General features: G+C 32.3%; 1 protein-coding gene and 1 long non-coding RNA gene across 3 annotated transcripts; both read left to right on the top strand.

Moving 5' to 3' along the window:
• The first annotated feature begins 80 nt into the window (after positions 1-80).
• LOC113119678 (uncharacterized) lies at positions 81-986 on the top strand. The gene is made up of 3 exons (XR_003294488.1): positions 81-456; positions 750-823; positions 945-986. It is a non-coding gene; the product is annotated as an uncharacterized LOC113119678 (long non-coding RNA).
• A 6,929-nt stretch (positions 987-7,915) lies between these two features.
• On the top strand, positions 7,916-24,287 carry LOC113119651 (class I histocompatibility antigen, F10 alpha chain-like). 2 transcript variants are annotated; one of them, XM_026289265.1, is made up of 8 exons: positions 7,916-8,061; positions 9,818-10,078; positions 21,581-21,859; positions 22,182-22,454; positions 22,830-22,928; positions 23,044-23,061; positions 23,265-23,318; positions 23,407-24,287. In XM_026289265.1, exons 1-7 carry the CDS (start codon positions 8,013-8,015, stop codon positions 23,312-23,314), a joined length of 1,029 nt encoding a protein of 342 aa, XP_026145050.1. In that variant the 5' UTR covers positions 7,916-8,012; the 3' UTR covers positions 23,315-23,318; positions 23,407-24,287. The 2 variants fall into 2 exon arrangements, with proteins under 2 accessions (XP_026145050.1, XP_026145049.1); XM_026289264.1 differs by lacking the exon at positions 7,916-8,061 and adding an exon at positions 8,983-9,100.
• Positions 24,288-25,928: the final 1,641 nt, after the last annotated feature.

The following is a 25,928-nucleotide window of genomic DNA, read 5'->3' as shown; positions in this document are numbered from 1 at the left end:
TACAATTGCAGAGCTCTGTAATTCAATTGTTACTAATAAAAATCCAATTGCAGAGCTCTACAAGCGTGTACGTCTGCAGACTGCAAGACGGGGGCTGAACTTGAAGTGGGCGTAACTTGAAGTAGGAGGCGTAACTTGAAGTTGTCCAAATCACACAGAACCACGCGAGATCTCAAAACGATAAGTTGTTGGCAATATGGCGGCTTTAATTAGGACACAGAGTAGAATATTGATTACGTTTTAAGGGAGGCAGGGGTTTTAGGTTTTTATGTGTGTGTAGATATTAATGTTAGGGGACAATGTGAGAGATGTGTACGTTTTAGTAAGAAAACGTATTATCTGATCCACACTCCGGAACAGAAGAGGGCGGTAATGCACCAATAAACTGGATGCCAACCGCCGTTAAACTGGAAAGAAGACGAATATGACAGCTTGCTGTGAGAGTGAGAGACAACGGTGAGAATATAATATTTATATAGCATATTTGTGATTTTGCTGTAAACATGTTTTATAATGTTTCACTTTTGTCAACACTGCTATAGATGAATGTGAGTCATGTAAACAAACAAATCTATGTAAAGTAACTAAACATAAGTTATCTATTTTATTTGTCCATTTGCAATATTGATAATTTAAAGAACATTTGTGTTGGATAAAAAGTGAGTTACATCAGTTATTAACTCAACATGTAAATGCAGTATATCACAGATATATAACAGAGGAGACTAACTCTTGTCTGGATGTTACAGGGACAGATGAGACACACGTGTGTTTATCTGCTGTAGAGTAACTGAAGAAGGAATGCTACCATCAAAGGATTTGTGTAAGTACACTACAAAAATAAATGAAACATTTTAAATCTTAAGTTGTATTTTATTTTAATGTAATTTTAAACAACGATTACACCTCTTTACTTATACTTGATTTCTGTGCATTTGCTGCAGATCTTTTGTGGTGGAGCAGGACCTGCAAGGAAAGGTGAAAAAAAGGGAAAACCTGAAACAAAAGAATGATGTAATGACTTTTTGTATTGTGTATGTATATTTTTGTAGGACATGAAAATTTCTGTAGACTGGTGTGTGCACTGAGGATGGAGAAGACCACAGCGTCATCCTGGAAATGATCGAGAGTCACAGATGAGACGCTCCATCACTCCGACCTGCCCTTTACTGTCTCATCAGGACCAGATGCTGCTGTGGTGTTTTCATCCTCAGTTCGAATACCAGGGAACACATGTTAGGTAAAAACTGTGAGTCTGAATGCACTGTAAGTCGCTTTGGATAAAAGTATAATTTATTTAAATATTTGAACCACTTCAGTGGTTTAGACCACTACAAAAGTAATAAATCAATGCATGTACTTCTAAACTAATGTAAAACTGTGTAAATGTTTTTCAGGTAGTCGTGCTCGAGGGGTGCAGGCACACGATTGTTTGGAGCACAGATTGTCCTGCATGTGTTCCCCTACTCTAGCTTCAAGGTTGTATGGTTCAGAGAGCCGTCATCATGGTCTTCCTCATCCTGTTGCTCAACGACATCCCCGTTGAGAAGAGTGAGATTGTGAAGTGCAGCAGCAGAACTGTATCAGCTGTGTTCAGATCGCAGGAGGATGTTGGGTTCACCATCTGTAAATACATGATTGTTAGAACAATAAGTTTTGTTGTTGACTTGTACATGTATGAATTTATTGTGATGCTAACTTTTATACATTGTTTTAATAATTTAGACATGTTTTTTGTTCTCAGTAAATAAAATATACATATTTTATTTCATGTATTAATTGCTTGATTGAAAATTGATGCATTCACATCGACTGCATTTGTTTAACTTGTATATAGTCATGTATAGCTATGTCACAAAAGAAAATACATTTTGCTTCTTTTACTAAAATGTAATAATAAAAAATTATATAATTATTGGTTGGCATTTATCGTTATTATTGCATGTAAGTGTTGGGGTGGGCAAAATATCCAATTCATTATGGGGTAATGTTAATTTTCAGGTAGTAATACTTTTTTAGAGTGTCAATTCAACAGTCTTCTCCAAAGGGGAGATCTTCGTGTGGCTGATCGACATACCCTTTGTGCAAATATTGCATAGTCACTGTGAGGAGTTAGTGCACCTAATCCTCTTCTTTATTATTATTGCCAAATAATTACATAAAAGATCATGGTAAGACGTTTGTATCTAAAAATAAACAATCATAATGCCATAAAACAGTAAATAAAATAAAAATCATGTTTTCATCATAGTATGAGATACTATACAAGAAAAACATTTTTCACGTTAAATAATTGAAAAAAGTATTCAAGAGATAACAATTTTGTGTTTTCTAATAATAAAAAAATGCTTTAAGGATAACACTTGATCACATAAGTGATTAGCTAGAAAAAAAATTAAACAGTACTGGCTATACTACAATCACAAAATAAAAAGGTTGCCGTTTCTGCAACAAGACTACAACATGGGCCCACTTCCAGTTACGCCCCCGTCTTGCAGTCCGCAGACAGACCCTTCTCGAGCTTTACAATTCCACTAGAGAGCCCTCTAATTCAGTTGTTACTAGTAAAAACTGAATTATAGAGCTCTCTAATTGTAATTGTTACTAGTAAAAACTGAATTAGAGAGCTCTATAATTCAATTCTTACTAGTAACAATTCCAATTACAGAGCTCTATAATTGTATTATTACTAGTAGAAACTCCTATTCATGAGATGCAAAACAGATTGCAGATATCCCGCCTACAAAAGTGCGTTTCAAAATAAAAGCCCTGTAGCGTGGTTCTAAAGTATCCTGAAATATTTTACAGACTTAGGTAACATTAATCATGTTCACATTAAAGCGAAATTAAGATGATGCCTGAGATGAATATTTACAGTGTTTAGAATTGATATGCAATAATATAATGATTGGGTTTGTTGTTTAGTAAAATAGAAAACATTAGGGCAAATAGTCTTAAACTTTTTTATAAATTGTGACTCGAGGATAAATCAAGTTTTTTCAAGTTTTTTTTTTTTCTTCTTCTTTTTTTCTCCAGGTTGCAAGATTTTATATTTTGCCTTCAAATAAGCTTATGCCTGTTGTGGTTGCATGTGTTTGTTGTTAAGTAAAATAAACAAGAGAACACTGAGGAATTCTGACTGTGTATTTAACTTTTTTATATATAAAAATATAAATTATCGTTAGCCTCATAGCATAATTGCCAAAGTCATATTTCAATGTATTTGGTAAACAAAAAAAAAAAAACTATTTTTTTAGAAATCACATTGTTATTTTTTTATGATATTATAACAGTACATTCAACCAGATGTGTGAACAAGTATGCAAAAAGATCCATCATCAATTGCCTAACCAATAAAAGTGACTTAGGCAGAATATGCCATGACTTTCTCTTACATATAAAATGCAAACATAACAAAAGTTGTTTTACTCCCCTAAATGTAACCAAGATGTGTAACTTGTGAACCCTAACCAAGTTGTTTCTTATTAATGTCTAACCTTAACCACTGTTTTCCTTTTCTACCCTTAATCAAAGTTCCACTTAGGTGCTGTGCAAACATAACCAAAGTTTTTTTTATTCTCCTAAATATAACCAAGATGTGTAATTTGTCCTGACAGCAGTAATGGAATGGGACTGTAGGCATGAGAGCCATTCTTTCAGGAAGGTCTGGTCAACATTTGATATGGGCATACATGGGCCAGTCTTGTTGATCTTGGGTTTACACGGATCAGTTTTGGATTTTAACCATGATCCGATGGTTCTGGGGGCGATGCAAAGTGTTGAACAGAAAAGATTCTTACACACAGGTAGTTTACGTCTATCTGCCGTTGCAGGTGGTATAATAGGGACGTTGTTCTCCTAGATGCAACACCACCTTTCTTCTGTTTTATGGGCACATTTTGGACTAGAGTCTGGATATACAGCTTGCGTGTCTCCCAGAAAGGCATGGACCAGAAATTGTTGAAGATATCTGTTCCATGCTCTTCAGTCAGTTTCTCTGACTTTAAGCAGTGATGTGATGTGCAGGGTGGGCCCATGGTCTTTGGTGGTCTCTCCTGTCCCATTGGATTCTTCTAATTCTCCCCCTTAAGACTCTTCTCCTTTATCAGCTCTCGCTTCCACATATCTGGCCTTGGGTGCCTTTGACGTTGAACGGCAGAAGTTTCAAGTACATCTCCTGGATCTCCTTCACTGACAGCTCCTTGAGCTGTGTCTGTATCACTACCATTATATGGGCTGTCACCTTTCTCAGGTCTATAGTCCTCATTCAAGACAGTGTCATCGATTTCACTATTTGACGATAAATCAGGATCTGATTCTGCTCTGGAGGCTTTACTGGCTGTTTCCTCTTCTATCTGTTGCCCCATGTCTACGCCATTACCTTCTTTCTCAGGTCTGCTCTCATCTAAATCCTCCAACTCCACTACATGGGTATCAACTTTATTTCCTGAAATTAAAACAGAAAATGGAGTGCTGTTGAGTATTTTAACTCAGTAAATCATGTTAAATTCATAGGTCCACTGCAAAAAAAAAAAAAAAAAAAATCTAAATCTTACCAAAACTGCCTAAGTCAAAGAGATGACTTAGGCAGATAGTGTTTTTGGATTCTAATACGTGTTGTGATTTCATATTCAGACATATTCAGAAAGGCAAGATGATGCAGCAGTGGTAGGACAGTAAAGTTAGGCAGATATCTCAATTGGGCCAAAAAATGACTTTTGGCAATTATGCTATGAGGCTAGAGTTATATATAATAACCTAGCCTATGAAAATAGTTGGCTAATGTATTTGTAATAAATGCATAAAAACTATCATATTGTATTATTTGTCTGATGATGTTCAATTATCAATCAATCCATCCATAACCAAGAGAATTACTAGACTATTTTCATTATCATTTTTCATCATCATAGATTTTGGCCTTTATCATAGACGTTGGCCTTTTCAGAACTTTTACTATTATGATCATTATTATTATCAATATCATTATTATTATTATCATTACTATTACTATCACCATTATCATAGATTTTGGACTTTTATCATAGACCTTTCAGTGTCCCACAAAAGTTCTGAAAAGGCCAAAGTCTATGAATGTATTTAAAAGAGTTAAATACACAGTCAGAATTCCTCAGTGTTCTCTTGTTTATTTTACTTCATTTTACTTCATTATTCAACAAACACATGCAACCACAACAGGCATAAGCTTATTTGAAGGCAAAATATAAAATCTTGCAACCTGGAGAAAAAAAGAAGAAGAAAAAAAAAACTTGAAAAAACTTGATTTAACCTCGAGTCACAATTTATAAAAAGTTTAAGACTATTTGGCCTAATGTTTTCTATTTTACTAAACAACAAACCCAATCATTATATTATTGCATATCAATTCTAAACACTTTAAATATTCATTTCAGGCATCATCTTAATTTCGCTTTAATGTGAACATGATTAATGTTACCTAAGTCTGTAAAATATTTCAGGATACTTTAGAACCACGCTACAGGGCTTTTATTTTGAAACGCACTTTTGTAGGCGGGATATCTGCAATCTGTTTTGCATCTCATGAATAGGAGTTTCTACTAGTAATAATACAATTATAGAGCTCTGTAATTCAGTTTTTACTAGTAACAATTGAATTAGAGAGCTCTCTAGTGGAATTGTAGAGCTCTGCAATTGGATTATTACTAGTAACAACTGAATTACAGAGCTCTGCAATTGTATTCTTACTAGTAATAAATGAATTGTAGAGCTCTCTAATTGGAATTGTTACTAGTAAAAATTGAATTATAGAGCTCTTTAATTCAGTTGTTACTAGTAAGAATACAATTGCAGAGCTCTATAATTCAATTAGAGAGCTCTACAATCATAATTGTTACTAGTAAAAACTGAATTATAGAGCTCTATAATTGTAATTGTTACTAGTAGAAATTAAATTATAGAGCTCAGCTCTTTAATTGAATTGTTACTAGTAAAAATATAATTAAGACGAGTAACGCTGGAACGTTTTTTGCTGAAACGGCCTCCCATAATTTATGACCTCTCAGATTATACAGTGGATGAGCTAAAAACCACACATTTATCTAAAACAAATATTCTAGCTTTTCATGTAGCTATTAGTTTCCACTAGGTGGCACTCGAAGTCAACAGTAAATTCCAAACGCGCCATATAATCAGGATGCTGGAGGTTTTTGCTATGATATCACGTGGTTTCTCGTAACAGAGTGCAGTTAAGGACATAGGGAAACACCATCTCTTATTGTGTCTTGTAGTGTAGTAACAACAGATAACCAAACCTGTACAGCCTTCGTGGTTTTTTACATTCTCATTATTTACATTAGGCTGTTAGTTATGTGAAAATTGTGTAGGTCTACCTAATTTTGCTCAAAACAAAAGTTTAAGGATTTATACCAAAAGGTTAGAAAGAGTGCAAATGCAAATTACATGGTGTGTCAAACTTGATAATATTTAGCCTGCCTGATCTTAGTAAACAATCAGTTCTTATTTATAACTTTTCTTTGCTTAAATGCAACACTTCTTCATCCATAGTTATCATATGTTTATCAGTGTTCAATTAGCTTGTGGGTAAATCAAATGTTAACTTCCAATATGAGAAAATTGTAACTGTGACTCTATATGTAACTATTTCGCATTTCTAATGTCCTTTTGTTATTTGGATTAAATTGTATTTGAAGTAGCCCTACACAGAGCATTGTGTCTTTAGCCTCTCATTTAACAGGAGGCTTGCTAGTCACTTAGGTCACTGATAGCTTTAGTTTCAGTTATAGCTCCATAATTTCCCTCACAAAATATAAATTACAACTCTTTAATAATATCTGTTGCTGATGTTTGCCAATTTTCTGCAATAAAAACACTTAAAAATACTGTTCTCCCATAAGTACCTGATCCATAATCATTACCACACTTAAATTCCAAAATGCTTAAATTCTCTCTGTTTTAATGCTGCTCTACTCTGTCAAACCTATGTATCTCTGTTCTTGTACTTTTGCTTATATTGTTCATCTACTGTCACTTTGTAACTCTTGTCCAATCTCACCTAGAAGTCTGGCACAATAGGATGTCTATTTTATATGTGATCACATATCTATATGTGACATATATGTAATTTCAATCATTTGATTTCTCTTGATAACAAAAGAATTAGACATCAATCATCAGTTATAAAAATGGCTATTTTGAGCAAATTAACTTAATCTCAATAAGAATATGAGCAAATGAACGTAATGTGAATATGACAGAAAATTACTGATAGTTAGAAAAAATAATTTTTAATACAATCTGTAACAATATGAGTATTAGGCCTACTCATGAAAGAAAATAACAATATCAATATCAGCGCTCATATTCATAATCACCAGACCATTGCTGTACCCCTTAATCAACTATTATGTGTAATCTTTTTATTTTTATTTTTACTTTCTTACTTTCTGCCTGTCTCACATTACTTTCAAGGCATTATTTACTTTAATAACCTTTTTTTAACCTTATTACAACATTATTCACCTTAACTCTTGTTATCTTTTGAGACCCTTGCTTTTTTGTTTTATGCCATCTTGTTGCCCTATATGTTGTTTTACTACCTTGACAGAACATAGTCTATAATTTGTGATATGTATATAACTTGCTGTGATCATTATGCTGCCACTAACAACGGCGACAAATCATTCTGTTAAACTTGTACAAACTTATTTAGTGGTGATCATAACCATTATTTCTCTAAAGTCCATTTGCTAGATGTATGAAGTGTTATTGGTCTATTAGGTAATGAGTTCTACTTTGTTTTCACTTTCAAACATCAACCCAATCTAAGAAATACAACCTAGAGACTGATGACGTTCCACTTGTCCTTAAAATCTATTGGCTGGGATTTGTAACCTTATTTAGGTGTTCGCGCAGAGCCATTACACCACATTAGACTGTAGGCTGCTGGTAAAGCGTACCATTCACATTTTCAGGCTAAGTTCTAAGGAACAGATTTTTAATCAAAGTCAAACATGCGGTCCGTGGTTCTTCTGCTCCTCGGAGTTCATCTCGCCAATGCTGGTGAGTAAGCATTTATATTACTTTATTTAAGTAAAGTGTATTGGTTTTTGAAAGCTATTCACTAAAATGGACTCTTCGTATTATTCATTGCAACATATCCAAAAACCATCAGTTTCTTACTTTGAACATTATACAGTAAAACCTTTTCACCGGCATAGTTTCCCAGTGCTTGATTTTCAATACCCTATTGTCATAGGTCATTTGTTTTCATTTTAAGCGCTGTTCTGTTGTGATGGTGTTACTCATTGAAAATGTTAACTTATATTCATGTTAAATTATTTAATGTTTGCATATAATCTAATGTGTTATGACATAAATATAAGTGAAAGGAAAAATATTCACCTATCCATGAAATATCCTAGCATATAAAACAAAGTAAATTCAATAAATGTTATGTGCTCTTGTTTTGATTCTAGACCATCTTCATCTGATTAATAATAAGGTGTTGTTTTGTTTGAATGGGTTCAATCAAAACACAATTTAAGGATTAGCTAGGTGGGGGTTTATATTGAATATTTTAGGAGCTGCAGTTATGAAGCGAGTGAAGAACCTTGTATACTAAATTTTTGAAACAGAATGGGATTTTTATGGTCACACAAATCTTAATTTAGTTTAATTAAAAAATATTAACGTTAGGTTATTTTAACATACTGAAAGAGGTGCTCGTCTATAACGCCAATTGTGGAAAGAAATAATGGGGGAGAAAGTGTCGAAAAGCTTTTATTATAATCTACTATATATGTGTTGTAATATATAGTGCAATTACACTGAATCTATCATGAACACTTTTTCTGCTTGCGCTTTCAAAATAAACCTGCTTCTGTGAAATTGCTCTAGATTTTGATGACGTTTTCATTAAGTTTATTCCAATTGGTCTGGGAGTTTACGTAGCTGTAAAAGGCGTGGCTGGCCGGTGCATGTCTTTATACGAAGTAACTTCTTATTTTCACGAGAAAGTCACTTGTCATGCTGAACATCGCCATTACAAACATGCAGCTCTTAATTATTCTGCTTTTCGGAATATACGGTGCAAATGCAGGTGAGCTTCAAAACGTCACTGATTGATTTTCCTTATGTGTGACAGTTGCGTTTTTGACACATTTATTTAATTTTTACATTTAAAAAAAAACACGAATTGTTAGCCTAAGAGTTTAAAAACTTGGCATAATGTATAATTTAATATGGAACTTAAATTTAACATGGTTTGTGATGATGATCATCATGATCATTATTTGTATTATTATTATTATATGCATTAAATAGTTTTAAGTCTATGACATAAAAAATGCAGCATAGTATAGACTATGATTTAGACAAATTTTTAAGAGGAAGGACAGTGTTTTGACGCTAGGTGGCACTTCAGCACTCGAACTAGAAAAATAACAATAGATAGAATTGATTTGAAAACGAATAATCGAAGAAATGCATTAAACCCTCAATAATATCACAATTTCTAAGTTTATTCATACTGATTAAATTCCATAGGTTATTCTTGAGTATTTAACACTTAACTTTGAGCTTTTTTATTTAAAAACAAGTATAATATATTATGGCATTTTTTATGACAGAGGTGTTTAAGATTTCATTATATATTAAAAAAGTAATTGAAACCCACGCATTAAAAGTCAATGCTTATGCAATTTCATGGGAAAAAAATTATTGACGTCCAGATTGTGATAGCTTTACTATATTAGAAGCAATTTTAACCAGTCGACATGTCTTTAAGATGTACTGTAACACTACATTTTGTTTACAGCGACCCATTCCCTGCAATATTTCTACACGACTACCACAGGAATCCCAAACTTTCCAAGGTTTGTAGATGTGGGAATGCTGAATGGTGAAGTCATCAGTATGTATGACAGTACATCACAGAGAAAGATCCCCAAACAGAAGTGGATGGCTGAGAATTTGGACCAGCAATACTGGGATAGTGGGACTGAGAACATTAAGGGTACAGAGCAAGCTTTCATGAACAATATCCAGGTGGCCATGATTCGCTTCAATCAAACGGCAGGTAAGCAAAACTTTATTATGTTACCTCTGGTTGCTTTAATAGAGAAACCCAAGGACCTTTGATTTTATTACAGTTCTGTATCTATGTATTTCTGTGATAATGCTTGGTTTATTTTAAGATTATTCTATCACCAGGAATTTACTGTTCTTGCCGAGATAAAACAGTTTCAGTAAATCTCTCGTTCTATTGAGCAGAAATTAGAGCAAAACAATTTAACAAAAATGTATTTAATAAATTATATATTAATATTTTTTATAAAAATAATAAAATATATAATAAAATTAATTTGTATAATTAATTTTAATAAATCCATAATTTATAGTTCATTAAAATATGATTTTTTAAAAAAAAATAAAATATATCATTCAAAAATATCTTGGCAAAGTATTCTATTAATATTCTATATAAGACCTTTTCTCTATTAGTAAACATTGAGACATTTTTTTTCTGTGGGAGGAGCTTAGATGGAGGCAGAAAGATTCCCCTGACTGATTTGTAATTCACAATGCTAGTGTTAAGAACACTATGATCTAGTGGCTACAACTGGATAAGCTAACAAAAACATTAAAATGCAGTGACACCTACAACGTCATCGCATCTTGTGAGTCACTAATAAGGCTGCCTCTTTAATGGACACCTAAAGCTTGAATGCAATGTTTTTGCATTCGAGTGTGGATTTTTTATTTTAAATTCGACAAATATTTTAAATCCATTTTTTTTTTGACAGCCCTAAAAACCGACACTTTGAAGTTATAAACAGATGCTGTTCATTAGAGCACATTTATCTGCAGTATGAACATAATTCATTTATTTCATTTTACATTAGTTAACTGTTTTTGTTTTGTAGTTAAAATGTTTTAGGTGATTCATTCACAACAATCACTTCACATCAGTAGAGTTTCTTCACAATGAAACGATCAGCAGCAGATGTGTTTGATCACTGAGAGATTGAGAGTCTTGATTTAGTTTTATAAAAACATTAAATGAGAAAACTCAAAATGTTTCAGCTTCAGTAAAGAGTTAAAAGTGTAGTAAGTGGCTAAATTGTAGTGACAACGCCACGCACCCCGAAATCCCAGAGAAAACACCCTTAATGAAGACACACAGGTGTGGTACTCTTGAAATAAGACAAGAGCTGAAAGTTTCCATACAAAAATTATTTAAAACTCCCTTGACACTGTCAGATGGCATTGGTCGAAGACGGAGGGCAAAAGAAAAAAAAGCACAAATTGGATGACAGGTTTGTAGGAGGCTGAGGCAGCTAATATAACAACACAAGACTAACAAAAGAAAAAATATTATTGAACGAAAGCACATTACATTGATTTTACTGAAAATAAATATGCATGAGTAGAGACACTTCAGATGAGATGACAATATTAGGAACAAAATATTATTTTCAGAAGTAACCACAATTCTTGCGTTAAATATTCATTAGTAGCATGAAATTCTCTCAAAATACAAAATTAAAAAAGAAAAAATATTTTCAAACAAATATTTATTACATTGATTTTACTGAAAATAAAAATCCTTTAAATTTCAGGTGTTCAAACTTCAAGCTTTTAAAAGCGATTCAAATTTTAAACAACTTCAGACTTCACTCTTTTTAAACAGATTCTCAAGAAACGTGAAGTTTGTCTTTAAAATCTTCTTTTGTAAGAAATGACCTGGTTCTGCTTCAGAAACAGAGAAGAAGTGAAATGTGTGACGAGACGCTTCTCTCACGAGAACGAGACCAGACCAGATTTATACACATTCTTAAAGAAATCCTCAATGATGAAAAATAAAGAGAAAAATAGTCTTTTATTCAACTGAAAAACACAAAATGCAAAAATGTAGCTGCTTTTTGAAATCAACTTGTAATTTATGAAATTAAACTCTATTTTAACGAAATGATGTGCAGCACAAACCACATGTGAACTAGAGCGGATCGATTCTGGATAAATCCACAATCATGTTTTATATAAATATATAAATTAGAGATCAGGATTTTCTCACGATCCTGAAGAAAAAAGATTCGAAAACGAAACAAAATAACCTGATTTACTCGCGGTTCTCACAAAATGTTCATTGCTTTAGTCTTTTAAAACAAAGTTTTTAAAGTTTTCAAAAAAATTGAAGGAGTCGTCGTCTGAAATAATAAAGACTCGTTTCTCTTCTGAATCTTCTGAGTGAATGATTCAATGACAAACACTTGTTTAAACACACAGCTGTCTCCACACACAAACAGAAATAATGACGTGTGTTTGAGACGAACCGTGCTTCTCACTCGTCTGATGCTGATCTGAACCTCGTCACACACACAGATGAAGATTTGTGATTCAGGAGAAGATCATGTGCTGATTGAACTGAGATCATCTTTAAATCATTGATTGTTCAGCTCGAATGTGAACTCTGACGAAATCATCCGGTTCTCTCCAGACCCGAGATCTCGACACATCTCCAGCGAACAGAGACGCTTTAGAGATGAAGATATTATACAGTTTATAACAATAGTTATTACAGAAGAAATATCACTGAACAAAAGCATATTACACTGATTTTACTGAAGATAAAAATGTGTGATCAGAGATGCTTCAAATGAGATTAAAATATTAGAAGAAAGAAATTAATTTTCGAAGGGGAAAAAATATTCTTGCGTGAAATATTTATCAGTAGCATGACATTCTCTCAAAATACAAAATTAAAAAAGAAAAAATATTAACAAACTAAAACGTATTGCATTGATATTACTGAAAATAAAAAACGTATTAAATTTCAGCTGTACTTCAGACGTCAAGCTTTTAAAAGTGATTCAAAATTAAAACGACGTCAGGCTTTTAAAACTGATTCTCAAGAAACATAAAGTTTGTCTTTTAATATCTTGATAATCTGGTTCTTCTTTTGTGAGAAATGAACTGCTTCTGCTTCAGAAACAGAGAAGAAGAAGAGAAATGTGTGAACAGAGATGATTTCTGCTGGATACACACCTAAAGATAATCGAGCAGATTTAGGGCTGATTTCCCTTCCATCAATCCCAGCTCTGTCACGATTATCCTGATGTTTCTCCTGATTATGTGATCAGATCTTCTCTTGATGTGAGGAGTGTTAAGAGTGTCTGAACCTGATCAGAAGAACGTCAGAGCCGCCCCGATCACCAATCATTCAACATGTTTAATATTTACCATCAGAAATCCTCGTGAAACGAAACAATATCCGATCAGAAAGAGAGAAGATGGAAGACTGAAGCAGTGAAAATGATGAGATTTGTGCCAACAGCTCCAATGTTTCTACAGAAATCTTTCCAAACACTATCATTGCCGTTTCTTCCTGCATATCGTCCGCAGTGATTATTCTGAAGTCTCGCGAGATTTTAGGAGGTTTCCTGTGTTCACAGTGAGACTCAGGATGAAGATCAGTTTGTGTGTGGTGTGCTGTCTTTATCACATCATGACACACACACACTACAGGAGCAAAACGGTTAAATCTGGGATGTTTTATCCTCATGATTGTGGTCTATCACATTTGAGAATCTTATAAGATGTAAAAAATATTTTGGTGTTTACCCAACATTAGATGAGATCAGAATATTAGCATTTTTATTATTATAATTATTTTCGATGGGGAAAAATGTATGATTATTATTTTGTAAATATTAATTATTATAGTGAAATTCTCTAAAAATAGAAAATTCTAAAGAAAAAAATATTATCAAACAAAAATATATTACATTGATTTTACTTAAAATAAAAATGTGTGATCAGAGATGCTTCAGATGAGATGACAATATTAGGAAAAAAAAAAGTTTTCATTGGGAAAAAAGTGATCATTATTCTTGCGTGAATATTAATTAGTACCAAGAAAGTCTCTCAAAATACAAATTGAAAAAGAAAAAATATTATCAAACAAAAGTTTATTACACTGGTTTAACTGAAAATAAAAAATGAATTACATTTCAGGTGTTCAAACTTCAAGCTTTTAAAAGTGATTCAAATTTAAAATTACTTCAAACTTCACTCTTTTTAAACTGATTCTCAAGAAACATGAAGTTTGTCTTTTAATATCTTTTTAATCTCGTTTTTCTTTTTTAAGAAATGAACTGATTCTGAAGTGAAATTTGTGAACAGAGATGCTTTAGAGAGGAAATTTTCAATTTTTTTATTATAATTAATATTTTCCATGGGGAAAAACGTATAATAATTATTTTGAAAAATATTAATTATTACCGTCAAATTCTCTACAAATTTTAAATTTTAAATAAAAAATATTATTGAACAAAAGCATATTACATTGATTTTACTGAAGATAAAGATGTGTGAGTAGAGATGCTTTAGATGAGATTAAAATATTAGAAGAAAAAAATAATTTTCGAAGTGAAAAAAGTGATCACAATTCTTGCGTGAAATATTCATTAGTAGCATGAAATTCTCTCAAAATATGAAATTAAAAGAGAAAAAATATTATCAAACTAAAATGTATAGCATTTATATTACTGAAAATATATATATTTTTTATTTCAGGTGTTCAAACTTCAAGCTTAAAAGCGATTCAAATTTAAAACGACTTCACACTTTTTAAACTGATTCTCAAGAAACGTGAAGAGATGATTTTGTTCTCTTCTGCTCGCTGGATGCTTTATTCACAGATGTTTTATCTGATATTCTAGTTTTGTGCGTTAGTTTAATTCGTAACACTTTATAGAAACATCTGGATCAGTTTAGACGTCAAATAAAAGACGAGTAGAGACAGGAATCATAAAGATTTTAAGCATCCAGTTCATGAACCGATTCATTAATGATTCGTTAAGTACCTGAAGAATAATTGATCCTAAATATTACACATAATCAATACTGCTTTTGACAACATTTCTTAACTATGAGAAATATAATCCATTGTAAAAGTAAATCCAACGTGTTCATTGTGTTATAAATAATCATAATCTTACTCTAAAATGTAATAAGTTGAGTTAACTTAAAAAAGTGAGGAAACCGATTGCCTTCAATTTATAAGTAAAGTAATGCACTACTTTTAAGTTGTTAAAACTAAATAGTGTTTGTAAACTAAACTTAATTATCAAGTAGAATAAAGTAGTGGTGACTGAAAAGCATTAGTTGAGGAAACGTATTATTAGTGTTCACTTGTAAATATAAGGAAAGAGATTGCCTCACATTTTTCAGTAAAGCTAAACGAACAAAAACCAGTAAAGCACAAAACGAACTATAATGTTTGTCAAAACATTCAGTTTATTGTAACAGTGTACAAAAATAGTTTCTTCAAAGCATGTTTAAAACAAAACAGGGTTGATGGTGAGTGATTAAAACAACCAATAATTGAACCCTACAATAAAAGATGAGTGTTAAACACACAGATAACTGATTACACAGACATTTGTGTTGTGGGTAAAGGAGTCCGTCACCCATCAACCTGGACACAACACACAAACTACAACAAGAGACACAAGACTAAATATTTCTGTTATTACCAGCAAACACATCTCGAGGAACGTCCTCCAGTCCATCCTTTGCTAAAACACCCTCCGAAATGATTGCTGTATCAGTGACCTCTAAAGGCAATTCCCATCGACACGTGAGGTTCAACTAGATCCCCGTCCTAAGAAAGAAAGTAAAGTGATATTAAAATACATTATTATATCGCAACGCAAACAAGTGCATGTTCCTGTAAAACATGTGAACTGCTTAAAGTGCGGCTCTTGAAGTAACTTTTAAATGTTTAACAGGCTTCAGTGGGACGTGGCAGCGATCATCATGTCTTTAGTAAAACAGTTACATCCATCCCATGATTGGTTTGGTTTCAAACATTACCTAAAATATCTTCCTTCGTGTTCATCAGGACAATGACATTTATACAGGATTGTAACAAAACGAGAGAGTGAGGTGACAGGGTGGAGAAGGGGTGTTGCTAAAACTGTCACGGGACAAAGGAGAGAAATGGCTAAATAGAGACCGTTTTGTGCCGAGAAGTTGGATTGGAAAAAATTCAAGACGCCATTCTTTGAGATTTTTATAGTTTGGAAACAGTTTCATCCACGTTTAAGATTTATTTGATCAGATGTGATGGAAAACAAAGTATATATTTTACTTGCATTGTATTTATCTGTGTACTTTATATAAGATCTCTTGAATAGACGTAATGCCGACACAAACATCGGGATTTCTTTCTTGTAGCACTTTTTACAGATATTAAATTAGAAGAATACTTACAAAGCATGTTTTGAAGAAGTGTGTAGTGTCTCGAAGCAATAATACATGAAACATCAGGATCAACAGTGAAGACACATCTCTTTAAACTTGACAAATGGACTTGCACTATTAGTATAAAAATACAAACTTACTGCAGACTTGATTTGCTTTAGATTCTCCGAGAGCTTTCAATTCCAGCTTCGATTCGAAAACTTCCAGAAAACGAGAAGAATTCCTGCTCGAGGTTTCTGCTTGTGATCCGGTTGAACTTCGCAATAATCTGCGCAAAAAGGAGAACACGGTTTCTGAATTGCAGCCTGCACTGAACCGTTTCGTTGTTTTACGGATGTTGATGTGAAACAAGGATTCAGTGCAGGGCTCTTCGATGAAATAAAGCTGTTGGTTTGGATCCACTTGTTTGTTTGGCGTTGTCACGGTGATTTCTTGTTTAGATGCACTTTTAGAACTCTGCAGGATTTAAAAGAACACAAAGCGTCCGTGTGAAGACAAGGAATCTGATTGGTTCTTGTGCAGCTTCCATGTTTAATAATGCTCCAATAGCAGAGCTCTGTTTCACAGAAACCCACTGCGCTCTTCAAAGAACAAACTTCTGCAAAAACGTTAACATACAGTTTACAAAGTATATGGATTAATGGTAAAAGCAATTTGTAAAAACAGTATTTTTAGCATCCACTTTAAAACTTGCATCAAATATAGTTTTCTTTGCAGCACATCTCTTATTTAACATTATTTAGCATTTTAAGGCATTAAATAATGTTTTTTCGGTTCAGTTTGTTTGAATCGATTATTTGCCGATAACTGCAGAGAAAGACGATCTCTCACTTTCTTTCTATTTCTCTATATATGTATAAAACAAAATATATAACCTTACACCTGTATATAAGCTCAAATGTTTAATTGCGGGTATGAGTAACGTTAGTAAAGAGCTTCTCTCGTCCATCACTAATCTGAAAACAGTTGTTTATAAATGTATAAAAACGACATGAACACTAATTATAAACTTGTTACGTTTCCATTTCACACCATTTCCTTTTACTCAAGTAATTATTAAGACTAAAGCTTCAACTAATCATTCCTCTGTCCTCCTCTGTAACTTGTCTGTTGACCTAAAACATCTTTAAAGCCTGACGATTACTAATTATTAGATTGCTACACAATCCAACGTCATATCCAACGATTTCCTATCAATATATTAACAAAATACTACTGTTTATAAACTTTGATTGGTATATTGTTATTTTGTAATGAAAATGTAGCAGTTAAACTATAAAAAACTGTGCTTTATATGTTTACATCCACCGATTTTTATATGAATGTTTGAATATCGCATTAAAAAACGCTTGATGGAAACACCAAGATGCGCATAAATTATAAAAATGTGCATAATAAAAACATATTCGCTCAATTAAGTCAGATAAATGTCTTATACGATAAGAAAACATGCGCATTAACTGCTGTTATTTACCAAATAAACTCCTCAATGTGTTTCGAAATGACGCGAGGCTTTGTGACGAGACGCTTAACTGGATCTGATCTCATCTGTCATCGTCTGAAACATTAGTTTTGTCTTTCTCAAACGTTTCAGCAAAGACTCGTCAAAGAGCTTCGTTATAATTAACAAACAGGACTGAAAATAAGAGACATGACTGCGTTTCGTCTGAAGATCGTGGTGTTCAGAAGTGATTATATAATGTGTGTTTTCTTCTGATGCTGCAAATTATTTTTTCTTTGTGATATTCAGCTCAAGTTCATCAATTATAAAGAAAAAATATTATTGAACAAAAGCATATTACACTGATTTTACTGAAAATAGAAATGTGTGAGTAGAGATGCTTCAGATGAGATTAAAATATTAGAAGAAAAGAAGAAAATTTTTGATGTGAAAAAAGTGATCAAAATACTTGCGTAAAATATATATTAGTACCATGAAATTCTCTCAAAATACAAAAATAAAAAATAAAAAATATTATCAAACAAATATTTATTACATTGATTTTACTGAAAATAAAAATAATTACAATTTCAGGTGTTCATAGATCAAGCTTTTAAAAGTGATTCAAATTTAAAACTATTTCAAACTTTACACTTGTTAAACTGATTCTCAAGAAACATAAAGTTTGTCTTTTTATATTTTTAATCTCGTTCTTCTTTTGTGAGAAATGAACTGCTTCATAAGAAGAGAAATGTGTGAACAGAGATGATCTAGAGATGAAAATATTAGAAGTTTTATTATAATAAATATTTTCCATGGGGAAAAACTTACCATCAATTACCATCAAATTCTCTAAAAATGAACAGTTTTAAATAAAAAATATCACTGAACAAAAGCATATTACAATGATTTTACTGAAGATAAAAATGTGTGAGTAGAGATGCTTCAGATGAGATTAAAATATTAGAAGAAAGAAATTAATTTTCGATGTGAAAAAGTGATCACAATTCTTGGGTGAAATATTTATTAGAAGCATGAAATTCTCTCAAAATACAAAATTAATAAAGAAAAAATATTATCAAACTTGTATTTATATTACTGAAAATAAAAAACTTATTAAATTCCAGCTGTACTTCAAACGTCGAGCTTTTAAAAGTGATTCAAATTTAAAATGACGTCAGGCTTTTACAGGAGCAAAACTTCTGAACCTGATCAGAAGAACGTCAGAGCCGCACCGATCACCAATCATTCAACATGTTTAATATTTATTATCAAATCCTGAAGTGTTGGGGAACCACGAGGACAAACACACACACGCTCTGGAGATTATCACGGGAAACGAAACGATATCTGATCAGAAAGAGAGAAGATGGAAGACTGAAGCAGTGAAACTGACGAGGACAGCAGAGATTTGTGACAACAGCTCCAATGTTTCTACAGAAATCTTTCCAAACACTATCATTGCCGTTTCTTCCTGCATATCGTCCGCAGTGATTATTCTGAAGTCTCGCGAGATTTTAGGAGATTTCCTGTGTTCACAGCGAGACTCTGGATGAAGATCAGTTTGTGTGTGGTGTGCTGTCTTTATCACATCATGACACACACACACTACAGGAGCAAAACGGTTAAATCTGGGATGTTTTATCCTCATGATTGTGGTCTATCACATTTTGAGAATCTTATAAGATGTAAAAAATCTTTTGTTGTGTACCCAGCTTTAGATGTGATCAGAATATTATCATTTTTATTATTATAATTATTTTCGATGGGGAAAAATGTATGATTATTATTTCGTAAATATTAATTATTGCCGTGAAATTCTCTAAAAATAGAAAATTCAAAAGAAAAAAATGTTATCAAACAAAAATATATTACATTGATTTTACTTAAAATAAAAATGTGTGATCAGAGATGCTTCAGATGAGATGACAATATTAGGAAAAAAATTATTTTTTCATTGGGAAAAAGGTGATCATTATTCTTGCGTAAATATTAATTAGTACTAAGAAATTCTCTCAAAATACAAAATTAAAAAAGGAAAAATATTATCAAACAAAAATTTATTACACTGATTTAAGTGAAAATAAAAAAAAATAATTATATTTCAGGTGTTCAAACTTCAAGCTTTTAAAAGCGATTCAAATTTAAAACGACTTCAAACTTCACACTTTTTAAACTGATTCTCAAGAAACATAAAGTTTGTCTTTTAATATATTTTTTATCTAGTTCTTCTTTTGTAAGAAATTAACTGGTTCTGCTTCAGAAACAGAGAAGAAGTGAAATGTGTGAACAGAGATGATTTAGATCAGATGAACATATAACTTTTTAATAATTATTTTCGATGGGGAAAAATGTATCATTGTCATTGCGTAAATATTAATTATTACCATGAAATTTTCTAAAAATACAAAATTCAAAAGAAAAAATATTATCAAACAAAAATATATTACATTGATTTTACTTAAAATAAAAATGTGTGATCAGAGATGCTTCAGATGAGATGACAATATTAGGATAAAATAAAAATTTGATGGGGAAAAAAGTGATCATTATTCTTGCGTAAATATTAATTAGTACCAAGAAATTCTCTCAAAATACAAATAAAAAAAAAAGAAATATTATTGAATGAAAACTTATTACACTGATTTATTACATTTCAGGTGTTTAAACTTCAAGCTTTTAAAAGCGATTCAAATTTAAAACGACTTCAGACTTCAGGCTTTTTAAACAGATTCTCAAGAAACATAAAGTTTGTCTTGATAATATTTTTAATTTTGTTCTTCTTTTGTAAGAAATGAACTGCTTCTGCTTCAGAATTTGAAAACAACCACACCATTTACATTTATTACAACAGAATGTTATTTATCTTAAAATAACTCAAATACCCTAGATTTAACAAACCTACATACAAATATACACTAAACCAGTCAAAAGTTTTTGAACAGAACAAGATTTTTTATGTTTTTAAAGAAGTCTCATTAAGCCTGCATTTATTTGATCCAAAGTACTGCAAGAGCAGTAATGTTGTGGAATATTTTTACTATGGGAATATATTATAAACTGTAATTTATTTCTGTGATCAAAGCTGTATTTTCAGTTTCATTAACATAATTATTATTATTATTGTTATTATTATTATTATGATTATTATCAATATTTAAAACAGTTAAGTACACCAGGATTTATGATGACTAGAAAGATCAGCATTTATCTGAAATAAAAAGCTTTTGAAACATTATGCACTATACCAAAAGCTTGGAGTCAGTAAATGAACCGACTGAACCAAATGCCATAAATAATTTGATTAATATTTCTTTCTTTATAAGAAATGAACCAGTTCTGACTTAGAAACAGACTGTGCACAGAGATGTTTTCTCTTTCGACTGATTTCTGAAAGAATCTCTATTATATGAATCACAGGATCTTTATGACACAAGCGTGTTTTAATCATATGTCTCCTGTGGTTCCTCAGGATCAGACGAGTTTGTCAGATTGTGGAAATGACGCTTTGCTTTGCCTTTATAAGAGAAGTAGAATGAATGTTAGGGTTAGAAAGTCACAGATACTCTGATCTCTGTGATCAAACTGATTGCTGACAGCTGTCTTCTCCACCACAGCAGATCAGAGATCAGTTTGATCAATAGATACATTCCATTCATTTCGATTGCTTTTATACGACGCTATGATATTTAGAAATCTGTGTTTGTTTCACCTCATCAATGACCAAATAAAAAATAACTAATCCCTGGCTGTTGTCTGTAGTTTGATTCTGAGTTGAATGTGTTGGGAATTTTTGAATAACTTAAGATTTAATTCTGAGTGTATAAAAACATTATTCATATGGATGTATTCACTGTCTCTGTTCTTCAGGTGTGCACACAGTCCAGCTGATGTACGGCTGTGAGTTTGATGATCAGACTGGAGAAACAAATGGGTTTCGTCAGTATGGTTATGATGGAGAGGACTTTCTGTTTCTGGATCTGAAGGAGATGAGATGGATTTCTCCAGTGAAGCAAGGAGCCCTCACTGTAGATAAGTTGAACAAGGACAAAGCTGTTCTTGAGGGTCACAGAAATTACTTCAGCACCGTGTGCATCGAGTGGTTGAAGAAGTATCTGGAGTATGGAAAGAGCAGCCTGAAGAAAACAGGTACATCAGAACCAATCCAGCAGTGTTTCCCAAATAATCTTATACTAGAAGTCTCTTTTCACTTCATTTTGTCACTTGAGATTTAAAACATTTATTTTCTTCAGTGTAGATTGTTTTCATATTTTAAGCATAACAGGTATTATAGTCTTTATTTGTAGAAGTGTTCTTTGAATGGAGTTTGGATAAAGGTATCAGCTACTAGGCTTCTGTAGTCTAAATAATAGGTGTGAAAGATGTTCACTGAAGACAATGGATCCATGATTTGTGGATCATTTGTAACAGCTGGAGGCTTCGCATCACTTGTATTTTCTCTCTCTCTCAGTCTCTCCTCAGGTGTCTGTGCTGAAGAGGTCTTCTTCATCTCAAGCTGTGTGTCAAGCTACAGGATTTCACCCCAAAGATGTAACAATCTCCTGGATGAAGAATGACCAGGAGCATCATGAGGATGTGGAGGTTGGACAACCTCTTCCTAATGAGGACGGGACCTTTCAGAAGACCAGCACCATCACAGTTACAGCTGAAGAGCTGAAGAAGAACCAGTTCAGTTGTGTGGTGGAGCACCAGGGTGAAACCTTCAGAGAGATCCTGAAAGACGGTAAGATCTTAGTTATGGTAAGTGTGATTGACCGTGAAACAAAAAAAATGTTAATGGAAATATTTTTTACACTGTAAAAAATAAATCTGTAAAATGACACACAAAGTACTGGCAGGATTTATCAAGTAGTTTTACAGACATTTCTGTCAACTCTTGAAACACGGTGCAGTGTAAAATTCAAAATGCAGGTAAAAAAAAAATAAAACTGGAAAGTTCCTTCAGTACGCACATTTGTTCTGGCCTGTGTTATTATTGGTCGCTGTTGTTATTAATGTACAGCAGACATCACTATCACTTTTATATCTGCTGTTAATAACAGGTTTTATTGTCAGGCTCTTTATTAATCAGATGTTTTCTTCAAATGTAATTCTTCAGGTTCTCCTCCCATCGGCATTATTGTTGGTGTTGTTGTGGCTGTGATTCTGTTGGCTGTCATCGGTGTCGTTGTGTTTAAAGTGTATCAGAAAAAGAAAGGTGAGATAGAGACTCAGATATTATTATCATCACTATATTGACTATATTTTGTGTTTTACACATTTGTGTGCTGCTCTGTTGGGTGACTGAAACCCTGTCTCTGGTTGTTTTTCAGGCTTCAAACCTGTCAATGGTAAGTTCCTCAAGCTCTGTTTGTTATAAATGAATTAATAACAGATTGGCTCTTCAGCTAAACACTGCTTTATAGTGCATACAATGTTCATATTTAAATAAGTTTTCTCTATGTTTGTTTTGAAATTTCTCTCTAATGAAACAAATGTTTCTCTCTGATGTGATCTAAACAGTTTTTGTTGTAATTTTCATTTTCTGTTGTAGCCTCTGATAATGGTTCAAACAGCTCGGCTCGTACAGATCCACAAGCATAGAGATGTGAGTGTGTTATTACTGTTATTTATCAGTGGAACTGTCCCAGTCGAATGAAATGGATACAATATCATGTATTTCTTCTGGATTTTAGGGGACTAGAAGTGTTGCAGAGATAACGTCGAAAATAAGATGCTTATCCTGCTGTCCATCTTGCTTTCAGCACTGAACACAAACACTCATACACACGCAGGATCATATATTTCTGAAATAAGATCCATCTGTATGTCTTATTAATTGGCAATAATTGAAATATTAAAATGTTTTGCTTCTTCACACTTTTCTGTTCATATTTTTTTTTATCTTAATTTTATGAGCTTGTTAATTTAAGCTGTAGAAATATGAGGCATTGATCTAAGAAATCTAAATGGAAAATGTATGTATTTCTCTTCAGTGACAAAAAAAGAAAGAAAGAATACAAATGATTGATTTGCAAGATTGATCTGTAGGTTTGTGATATCAGTACTAACACTGAAAAAGGTTAAATGTGGTGAACCTGGGTGCAACAGCCTTTTCCAGCCGAAGAAGATTCATCTCTACATTTAAATGTTGTTTCTCTAGAAAGGATTTCTGTGATCAAATAGTTTATTATACTTTTATTTGCTTTAAAAAGACTTTAAAATGGTCTAGATTGTATGAATTGTGGAATTGGTCTATTTCATCAATTAAATCAAACAACCAATATGTAGGCTTCATATTTTATTCCTTGTTTGGGATTTTGGGCTTTTTTTCTGTTTGTTTATGTCATTATTTTTGTTTTAAATCATTTAGATAAGAAGTTGAACTATACAGTGATAACTGATTCTTGTTAAACAATTGTCAATGAATCTGAACAGTACAGTAAAATATAGACAATTTTCTTTGAGGTTTCTGTGCTGAAGTAAGGCACATATGTTTATTTGTATATTGGTTACCTTCCAAAAGTTGTAATGTTGTTTTGATTCCCTAAAAATAAATAAACCTCATAAAAAAAGAGTTTGAAGCGGTGAGTGTCTTACCAAAACAGCAGAATTCATGTCAGAATCTATCAATTAACCTGAATTACAGAACAGTATATGCCTACCTATGATTTCTTCTCCAACTTGATATGAAATATTAATCAGAAATACTGTATTCACCACTGCAGTGATGCAGTAGAATTTTGCAGAAGTACACATAAAGTGAGTACTGACAATGAGACAGGAAAGAAGAGATACTGCTCAGCTGCTTAGATATGCCCTCAAATAATTCTGAACTTTTAAGACTCACTTAAGGCTTTGGTTAAAGTATTGATAAAATTTGATTCCTATTAAAAGTAATATTTGATTTAACAGATTAAACAGATAAAACAGGATTCTATAGATGATAACTGTGACTGGATCCATCTCAGAACATGTCTGCAAAATGCAAATATAATTACAGCTCCAGTAATTTTCTATTTTAAGAAAGGTAAGGGGTACACTAGTGTAACTGTTGATAGCCTGCAGTAATACCGCTGAACAAACTAGAATGTATGCAATTCCAAAGCTGCTAGCTAAATAAATAAATAAATAAATCAATAAATTCGTATTTTTACTTTTTATATAATTGTATTTTTTTCCCCACAATTTTTTTTCATGTATATATCTATACATTCATTTACACTCTTAAAAATACAGTAAAAGTTCATGATGCCATAGAAGAACCTTTTTGTCTGAATGGTTTGTAAAGAACCTTTGACCTCTGAAGAAACTTTCGGTTTCACAAAAGGTTCTTTGTTGCAAAATAATGTTCTTCAGATTATAAAAAGGTAAGAAACAGATGAAAAATTGAAAAATTGGCTCAAAAATGGTTCTTCTATGGCATCGCTTGAAGAACCTTTTGAAGCACCTTTATTTTTAAGTGTACACCAATATTTTTTTTCTTATTTCACTTATATTTTTTATTTATACATACATTTGTTTCCACATTTATTAATGTCTATGTTTATTTATTTATTTATCCTTATGGTAATAAGAGGGGCATGTTCTGGCTAAGACAAGAAGCCATAATGAATGTCTTAGAAGTGATGACATGGCCAAGATCTTCTATCAAGGTTTTAAGAATGGTTTAAATGGTTTAATATAATTGTTTGCCCTCAAAGCGTCTTCTTTGCCTTTCTTGTGTCTTCTGAGCTTGATGTCTGTAGTAATACATGCCCCCTCAAAAGATAAATGTAAAAATGAATAAATGTGGATTAAAAAATATTATACAGACAGACATACAGACATTTTTTTGTTTCCTACATTTCTTGTAGATTGATTTAGTTAATTTTTACATCTTTTGCATTTTTACATCTTTTTGCGTATTAATATATGTACAGGAGCATCTCAATAAATTCGAATGTCATGGAAAAGTTAATTTATTTCAGTAATTCAACTCAAATTGTGAAACTCATGTATTAAATAAATTCAATGCACACATAATGAAGTAGTTTAAGTCTTTGGTTCTTTTAATTGTGATGATTTTGGCTCACATTTAACAAAAACAGACAAATTCTCAATAAATTAGAATATGGTGACATGCCAGTCAGCTAATCAACTCAAAACGCATGCAAAGGTTTCCTGATCCTTCAAAATGGTCTCTCAGTTTAGTTCACTAGGGGACACAATCATGGGG

This window comes from Carassius auratus, chromosome 19 (genome assembly GCF_003368295.1).
Source record: "Carassius auratus strain Wakin chromosome 19, ASM336829v1, whole genome shotgun sequence".
In the NCBI taxonomy this organism is placed as follows: Eukaryota; Metazoa; Chordata; class Actinopteri; order Cypriniformes; family Cyprinidae; genus Carassius; species Carassius auratus.
Note: the sequence above shows the minus strand (reverse complement) of the source record. Positions and strands in the feature narration are given on the sequence as shown.